General features: G+C 43.0%; 1 protein-coding gene across 1 annotated transcript in view; it reads left to right on the forward strand.

Annotated features, from left to right (window-relative positions):
• The window catches only part of LOC122257250 (gamma-butyrobetaine dioxygenase), a 15726-nt gene that overhangs the window by 5531 nt on the left and 195 nt on the right, over window positions 1–10000 (forward strand). Inside the window, exons 4-9 of the mRNA XM_086554161.1 lie at window positions 3950–4081; window positions 4977–5170; window positions 5701–5806; window positions 8160–8359; window positions 8565–8725; window positions 9692–10000. The exon at window positions 9692–10000 is cut by the window's right edge and continues 195 nt beyond it. Of these exons, the coding sequence (XP_086410287.1) occupies window positions 3950–4081; window positions 4977–5170; window positions 5701–5806; window positions 8160–8359; window positions 8565–8725; window positions 9692–9858 (960 nt within the window). The 3' untranslated portion in view covers window positions 9859–10000. The remainder of the gene's footprint in view (window positions 1–3949; window positions 4082–4976; window positions 5171–5700; window positions 5807–8159; window positions 8360–8564; window positions 8726–9691) is intronic.

Consider the following 10000-nt stretch of genomic DNA (forward strand, 5'->3'; position numbering starts at 1 on the left):
CACATAATGAAGACCTCATCACCACGACTTCACACTCGTTAGCCTCATACAGTGATGATTCACAACTCACCACTCACCCCCCCTCCCCTCCCCTCCCCTCCATGACACACTCTCACAGTCACTCTCACCGTCGCAACATTTCTTCACCGTTACTCCTTACGTCACACACCTTGACCATCACCCTTACATCCCATCAAGTCACTCTCGTCACACTTTCTTATCGTCACTCTCACCCTCGTCAGGCTCCCTTTCCCATCATCCTTCCTCCCCCCACACACACATTTTCATCCTCCCTTCCCATTACTCCCCCGACACACTCCCTTTACATCGCCCTCCCCCCTCTCCGTCCCATACCCTTCTTATCACCCTCCCTCCCCCCTCCCCAACACACACCCTCCCCATCACACACCCTCCCCATCACCCTTCCCACCACCTTCCCCCCCCCCCCTTCCCATCACCCTCCCTTCCCCTCCCCCTCCCCAACACACACCCTTCCCATCACCCTCCCCTACTACCCAACACACACCCTCCCTCTTCCCACCACCTCCCCCCCCTTCCATTCACCCTCCCTCCCCCCTTCCCATCACTCTCCCTCCCCCCTCCCCCTCCCTACCAAACACCCACCTCACCACTCACGCCCCACCACCTTCACCCCCCTCCCCACCAAACGCCTCCCCACCTCACCACCCACGCCCCTCCCCACCAAACACCCACCCACCTCACCACCCACGCCCCTCCCCCCTTTCCAGCCCCCAGCGAGGTGACGGACGCCCGCATGACCCTCAAAACGGTGGCAGTCTTTTTCGGAGACGAGAGTACGAGTGCCTACCCGCACGTGTGGCTGAGGGAGAACTGCCAGTGCCAGGAATGCTTCAACCAAGACGCCATCGCTCGGCTCTTCCTTCTAGAGGACCTGGACCTCGACATGAGACCGAAGACTGTGCACGTAAGATGAAATGAGATGAGATGAGGATGAGATGAGATGAGATGAGATGAGATGAGATGAGGATGAGATGAGATGAGATGAGGTGAGGTGAGATGAGATGAGATGAGATGAGATGAGATGAGATGAGATGAGATGAGGATGAGATGAGATGAGATGAGATGAGATGAGATGAGATGAGGATAAGATGAGATGAGATGAGATGAGGATGAGATGAAATGAGATGAGATGAGATGAGGATGAGGATGAGGATGAGATGTGATGAGATGAGATGAGATGAGATGAGATGAGGATGAGGATGAGATGAGATGAGGTGAGATGAGGATGAGATGAGATGAGGTGAGATGAGATGAGATGAGATGAGGATGAGGATGAGATGAGATGAGATGAGATGAGATGAGATGAGATGAGATGAGATGAGGATAAGATGAGATGAGATGAGATGAGGATGAGATGAAATGAGATGAGATGAGATGAGATGAGATGAGGTGAGATGAGATGAGATGAGATGAGATGAGGATGAGATGTGATGAGATGAGATGAGATGAGGATGAGATGAGATGAGATGTGATGAGGATGAGATGAGGTGAGATGAGATGAGATGAGATGAGATGAGATGAGGATGAGATGAGGATTGGGATGGGATGAGATGAGATGAGATGAGATGAGATGAGGATGAGATGAGATGAGGATGAGATGAGATGAGATGAGATGAGATGAGGATGAGATGAGGATGAGGATGAGATGAGATGAGATGAGATGAGATGAGATGAGATGAGATGAGGATGAGATGAGGATGAGATGAGATGAGATGAGATGAGATGAGATGAGATGAGATGAGGATGAGATGAGGATGAGATGAGGATGAGATGAGGATGAGATGAGGATGAGATAAGATGAGATAAGATGAGATAAGATGAGATGAGATGAGATGAGATGAGATGAGGATGAGATGAGATGAGATGAGGTGAGGTGAGATGAGATGAGATGAGATGAGATGAGGATGAGATGAGATGAGATGAGGATGAGATGAGATGAGGATGAGATGAGATGAGATGAGATGAGATGAGATGAGGATGAGATGAGATGAGATGAGATGAGATGAGATGAGATGAGATGAGGATGAGATGAGATGAGATGAGGATAAGATGAGATGAGATGAGATGAGATGAGGATGAGATGAGATGAGATGAGATGAGATGAGATGAGATGAGATGAGATGAGATGAGGATGAGATGAGATGAGATGAGATGAGATGAGATGAGATGAGATGAGGATGAGATGAGATGAGATGAGATGAGATGAGATGAGATGAGATGAGATGAGGATGAGATGAGATGAGATGAGATGAGATGAGATGAGATGAGGATGAGATGAGATGAGATGAGATGAGGATGAGATGAGATGAGATGAGGATGAGATGAGGATGAGATGAGATGAGGATGAGATGAGATGAGGATGAAATGAGATGAGATGAGATGAGGATGAGATGAGATGAGATGAGGATGAGATGAGGATGAGATGAGATGAGATGAGATGAGGATGAGATGAGATGAGATGAGATGAGATGAGATGAGATGAGATGTGATGAGATGAGATGAGATGAGATGAGATGAGATGAGATGAGATGAGATGAGGATGAGATGAGATGAGATGAGATGAGATGAGATGAGGATGAGATGAGATGAGGATGAGATGAGATGAGATGAGATGAGATGAGATGAGATGAGGATGAGATGAGATGAGATGAGATGAGATGAGATGAGATGAAATGAGATGAGATGAGATGAGATGAGATGAGATGAGGATGAGATGAGATGAGATGAGATGAGATGAGATGAGATGAGGATGAGATGAGATGAGATGAGATGAGATGAGATGAGATGAGATGAGATGAGATGAGATGAGATGAGATGAGGATGAGATGAGATGAGATGAGATGAGATGAGGATGAGATGAGATGAGGATGAGATGAGATATGGATGAGATGAGATGAGATGAGGAGGATGAGTTCGAGTGTGGTGGCGTTAGGTGGGATTGTGGTTGGTTTGGGTTGATGCTGGATGTGTGATGTGTTGTGGTGATGTGTTGTGGTGATTGGTGATTGGTGGTTGATGTGTGATGGTTGTTTGTAATAGGGGTGATATTTGATATATGGTGTGAGATTGTTATTTATAGTAGTGGTAATCGTGTGTAGGTTTTAGAATTTGAATAATCTGTTTAATCTATTTAATGATAGATAATTATTTAAAAAAAGAACATAGACACAACCATAAATATACATTATCTTCACTCTCCATATACACGTATCAAAATAAAAAAAATTTATGTTCAATTAACACATTAAAATAAAATTCCTCAACGGGAAACAAAAATAATTCTCTCTAATATGTTTTCTCTTGAAGGGAGAAGACGGAAATAGTACATAAAAAGTATTTAAAAAGTTATATTCCACACACACGAAAAAAAAAATTATAATCCCTCAAATTGCCTCAAATTGCCAACGTGCTTTCCTTCTGGCGGAAATATAATAATAGAATATATATATATTTTTTTAAATTTACATTCCTTTTACACGAAATAAACATAATCTAGTCAACTAGTTTTCCTATTTACATTCCTGTTGACAGAGGATGCAAATACCGTACCGAAATATCCAGAAGAAACTTAGAATTTCATTCACACGAAAATAACATTCTAATCCCCCTAAATTAATCACTCTATCCTACTTTCCCTCATGAAAAGATAAATAGATAAATAAAACGACAGACCAAAAATATCCCAAAGACATGCAAACACGAAAGAAAATATCCAAAAACCTTATAATCCAGAAACACGAACACACACACACACACACACACACACACACACACACACAAACACACACACACACACACACACACACACACACACACACACACACACACAAAAAAAAAAAAAAAAAAAAAAAAAAAAAAAAAAAAAAAAATCTCAACACATCACTCCACTTTTAATTCCCTCCTGCAGGTGGAAGACGGGTGCCTGAAGGTGGAATGGGAAGATGGTCACGTGGGCGTTTTCTCTGGGCCATGGCTCCACCAGCGCGCCTTCACCCAAGAGGCCAGAGCCAAGCACCGGTCGCAGTATATGCTTTCGAGGGTAAAAGCAATCGCCATTGGCTCTTCCTGTCTCTGTCTACCTTCTTCATCGTCTTGTTTTTGTTGTTCTTCTTCTTATTCATTTTGCATTCTGTTTTTTCTTTTTTTTCTTTTTTCTTGTATTGAGGGTAGGTGATCGTTTTTTTTTTTTTTTTTTTTTTTTTTTTTTTTTTTTTTTTTTTTTTTTTTTCTTTTTTTTTTCTTGTGATGAGGGAGGTGAGGGATGAGAGGAGGAGTGGGAGTAGACGGGGTGGGGGGGAAGGAGACATGGTGTAGGAGGTTGAAAAAGATGGAAAAGAAGGAATAGGAGAGGGGGCGTGGGGAGGGAAGAGGAGAGGAGGGGAGAGGAGAGGGTGAATGGGTAGGAGAATGAGAGAGAAAGGGAGAACAGTTGAGAGACACGGGGATTTGTTGTTGGAGTATTGTTTATTTGTTGTTTCTCATCGAGATGGAGTTGGAGGAGGGGGAAAGGGGAGAGAAGGGAGAGGGAATGTAGGGAGAACGAAGGAGAACACAGGATGGGAGGGAAGGAGAGGATGAAGGACAGACAAAGAGACAAGCGAAAAGAAGACGAAGGAGAGAGAAAGGGAATTATGCAAAATTAGATTTATAGAAAGATATTAAGAGTCAGAACTATACTGATAATAATGATCATAATAATGATAATGATGAAAACAATAAATGATAATAAGGATGATAAAATATCATATTGATAGTACTGGAAATGATAATATTCATAATAATGATAATAATAATGGTTATAATAACAAAAAATGTGATAACAATAATAATGACAAAGATCATGAAAATAACAACAAAGATAATAAAAACAATAGCAAAGATAATGACAGTGATAATAACAACAACAACAATTCCCACACCCACTCCCACTCAAGGTCCGCTGGGGTCCGGGTTTCCAAGTGCCACTCGTCGACTTCCAATCAGCCATGGAGGACGACCGGGTGCTGCTCGACTGGCTGAGCCTTCTGGAGCGGTTCGGCGTCGTACTGATCACCAACGCCCCGGGCAAAGTCGGCGCCATTAACGACTTCATCAACAACATCGGCTTCGTCAAACCGACTCATTACGGGTGGGTGGCGCGCGGCTTTCGACTCGACTCGTGTGGGGGTTGGGTCGGACGAGGGGTTGGGGGTGGGTGGGGGGGGAGATGAGGGGGTGTGGATGTAAATGTGCATATGTATGTGTGTGTGTGTGTGTGTGTGTATGTATGTATGTATGTATGTATGTGTGTATGTATGTATGTATATATATATATATAGAGAGAGAGAGAGAGATAGAGATAGAGAGAGAGAGAGAGAGAGAGAGAGAGAGAGAGAATGAGAGAGAGAATGAAAGAGAGAGAGAGAGAGTAAGAAAGAGAGAAAGAGAGAGAGAGACACGGATATATCTTACTCTAAAAAAAAACATACGAAAAGACCAAAACCCTTCATCAAATTCGAACATATAAAACACGATTCAATACCAAAAATAAGAAACCAAACTATTCCCCCACAAAAAAAAAAAAAAAAAAAAGGTGTCTCTCTAACACTACGACATAAAACCACGCCATAACACCATAACACAATCTCATTCTAATCCCGATCTCTTAATTAAACACAGGACTGACTACGAACTCGTAACCCACGTGACCCCAAACAACCTGGCTTACACGGGGTCGAAACTCGGTCTTCACACGGACCTCCCTTACTACGAATACCCACCTGGGGTACGTACCTCTCCTATGTCAACGCCGCTGTCAGCTGATGTGGATTCGAGTTTCATTTCTGATTGAAATCATTGAAGGTTTATCGAAATCAGAAGAAGAGATAAAAAATAGAATTAGATAGAATAGAATAAATAAAATAATAGAAATAAAAGAGAATAGAGATAAAAGGTAGAAGTAAATGAAAGATAGATATGTCAGTAATAATCCTACGCCGGACCAGTATATATATATATATATATATATATATATATATATATATATATATATATATATATATATATATATATATATCGATGATCTATAAACTTCAATAACGTAAAGACTACATTTATAACTTCTCTTTAATAACCTAATGTTTGAAATATTTCCTCACCCGGTCACCTAACGCATAAATTTAGCCCACCTCTCCACTCTATATTCCACCCACTTATTGCAGACACAGATAAAGTCCACCTCTCCACTCTCTATTCCACCCACTTGCAGACACAGATAAAGTCCACCTCTCCACTCTATATTCCACCCACTTGCAGACAGATAAAGTCCACCTCTCCACTCTATATTCCACCCACTTATTGCAGACACAGATAAAGTCCACCTCTCCACTCTATATTCCACCCACTTATTGCAGACACAGATAAAGTCCACCTCTCCACTCTATATTCCACCCACTTATTGCAGACACAGATAAAGTCCACCTCTCCACTCTATATTCCACCCACTTGCAGACACAGATAAAGTCCACCTCTCCACTCTCTATTCCACCCACTTGTTGCAGACACTGATAAAATCCACCTCTCCACTCTATATTCCACCCACTTGCAGACACAGATAAAGTCCACCTCTCCACTCTCTATTCCACCCACTTGTTGCAGACACAGATAAAGTCCACCTCTCCACTCTATATTCCACCCACTTGCAGACACAGATAAAGTCCACCTCTCCACTCTATATTCCACCCACTTGCAGACACAGATAAAGTCCACCTCTCCACTCTATATTCCACTCACTTGTTGCAGACACAGATAAAGTCCACCTCTCCACTCTCTATTCCACCCACTTGCAGACACAAATAAAGTCCACCTCTCCACTCTCTATTCCACCCACTTGCAGACACAAATAAAGTCCACCTCTCCACTCTCTATTCCACCCACTTGTTGCAGACACAGATAAAGTCCACCTCTCCACTCTCTATTCCACCCACTTGTAGACACAAATAAAGTCCACCTCTCCACTCTCTATTCCACCCACTTGCAGACACAAATAAAGTCCACCTCTCCACTCTCTATTCCACCCACTTGCTGCAGATAAAGTCCACCTCTCCACTCTCTATTCCACCCACTTGTTGCAGACACAGATAAAGTCCACCTCTCCACTCTATATTCCACCCACTTGTAGACACAGATAAAGTCCACCTCTCCACTCTCTATTCCACCCACTTGCAGACACAAATAAAGTCCACCTCTCCACTCTATATTCCACCCACTTGCTGCAGATAAAGTCCACCTCTCCACTCTCTATTCCACCCACTTGCTGCAGATAAAGTCCACCTCTCCACTCTCTATTCCACCCACTTGCAGACACAGATAAAATCCACCTCTCCACTCTATATTCCATCCACTTGCAGACACAGATAAAATCCACCTCTCCACTCTATATTCCATCCACTTGCAGACACAGATAAAATCCACCTCTCCACTCTATATTCCACCCACTTGTTGCAGACACAGATAAAGTCCACCTCTCCACTCTATATTCCATCCACTTGCAGACACAGATAAAGTCCACCTCTCCACTCTATATTCCACCCACTTGCAGACACAGATAAAGTCCACCTCTCCACTCTCTATTCCACCCACTTGCAGACACAAATAAAGTCCACCTCTCCACTCTCTATTCCACCCACTTGCTGCAGATAAAGTCCAACTCTCCACTCTCTATTCCACCCACTTGTTGCAGACACAGATAAAGTCCACCTCTCCACTCTATATTCCACCCACTTATTGCAGACACAGGCAAAGTCCACCTCTCCACTCTATATTCCACCCACTTGTTGAAGACACTGATAAAGTCCACCTCTCCACTCTTTATTCCACCCACTTGTTGCAGACACAGATAAAGTCCACCTCTCCACTCTATATTCCACCCACTTGCAGACACAGATAAAGTCCACCTCTCCACTCTATATTCCACCCACTTGTTGCAGACACAGATAAAGTCCACCTCTCCACTCTCTATTCCACCCACTTGTTGCAGACACAGATAAAGTCCACCTCTCCACTCTATATTCCACCCACTTGTTGCAGACACAGATAAAGTCCACCTCTCCACTCTCTATTCCACCCACTTGTTGCAGACAACTTGGCTCCACTGCCTTCGCCAACACGAGGGGAAAGGTGGAGACAATGACCTCGCCGATGGACTAAATGCGGCTGACGTCCTGAAGGAGAGACATCCTGACCTTTTCCAAGTGCTGGTCGACACCCCGGTCTACTTTCAGGACAAGGGTTACCATCTTTACGACTTCGATAAGATTACGAGAGTGCCTGTTATCATGTAAGGTTATCTTTGGTTTGCGTCCGTCGTTACGTCGTTGTCTCTCTACTGTGTATCAAGTTTTTTGTATTATTATTCTGGTGGGATGTCTATGAAGTTGAAAATACTCGTGAAAGCTGAGGAAAATCATAATCAATCTTTGTGTTAAATCTATCGAAACGTAAACAACGGCAGCCATTTTGTATGCGACTTCATCTGCCTTCAGGTTAGACGAACGCGGCCACGTGCGTCGGATTAACATGTCCTCCCAGTCACGTGACCCCATCATGGATCTGGACACAGACGGCGTCCTGCAGTTCTACAAGGCACTCAAGACTTTCAACAGTATTCTTATGGAGCTCAGTATCAGTGTCAAGACCAAACCTGGTAAGGGGATTATATGTTGTTGCTGATTTGGTGCTGCATTTATTGTTATATTTATTGTTTTTTTCTTTCTTTTTTGTCATTTTCCGATATAGTCCTTATACTAAAGTGATACCCTAATTTATATTCGATGCGAAGATTTCTTATTCAACACACCGTAGATTCAATGTTTGTTTCTTGGATAATGCAGTTTTCTAAATCAATAGGAAAACCTGTATATAAAAAAATGAGGTATTACCGAATTCCCACATCACTTTCTACCGACCAAGGCATTCGTACCAATAGAACCAAGCAATTGCCATAAATTAGCAAATAAGTAAATAAAGTAAATACGAGAGTAAGTTTGTGATTAATATAGACAGACAAAATAAAATGATAGATCAATCAATCAGTCCAAGAGAGACAAAGATACAACCGATGAACAAAATAAGAAAGACAACATATTAAAAAATCAGACACGTTACAGTCAAGAATATTTCATAAAGCTTGAGTCACTCTTGAGCCATACAGTAGTTACGTGTAGAATATCAGAGTAAGAGTGTGTTTGATGGAAGCTTTGTTCGTCTCCTCAACACCCCTTTAGTCGTGGCCTTGCGAATTTTGTCTTTCTGTTTGCCTTCTTCAATCCTCCTGCCTCGCTTTGTCTTTTTATTGTATTTTGTTCTCCCGTATTCCTTCATTCTCCTTTCTTCCTTCGTCTTCTTGTCATCCTTTGCCTTCCTGTCTCTCTTCGTCTTCCTTACCTCCCTTTGCCTCCCTGTCTTTATCTCCCAGCTTTCCTTGGCCACCCTGCTTTCCTTCTATCTTCCTGTCTTCCTTTATCCTCTCGCCTTCCTTTTATGCCTCCGTTTTCCCGTTCGTTTGCTCTCCTTAGCCGTCTTTTGTTTCCCTGTCTTGCTACATCCCCCTGTACAACCAAAACAAACAAACTAACTGGTTAACCTCATCATAACCCTCCTTTCCCCGCAGGTGACATCCTCGTGCTGGACAACTCCCGGGTCCTCCACGGCCGCCAAGCCTTCGAGCCGGACTTTTCTTCGGGACCTCGACATATCCACAACGCCTACATCGACTGGGACGAGTTGAGGTCGAAGAGGAGGGTTCTGCAGCGGAAATTCAACGTGGATTTGGCTTAATGGTCTTAAGGGTCTTTGTTTGAGTGGCTGAATCTTCTTCCTTTTTCTTTTTCTTTTTTCTTTTTTCTTTTTCTTTCACTTTTTTCTATATTTTATTTTCTGGAGTGTCTTTTTTGAGTGTCTTAGGTATTTGATTGATTTT

This window comes from Penaeus japonicus, unplaced genomic scaffold (assembly GCF_977035675.1).
Source record: "Penaeus japonicus unplaced genomic scaffold, GWHDUDI00000001_assembly GWHDUDI00000029, whole genome shotgun sequence".
NCBI classification, from domain to species: Eukaryota; Metazoa; Arthropoda; class Malacostraca; order Decapoda; family Penaeidae; genus Penaeus; species Penaeus japonicus.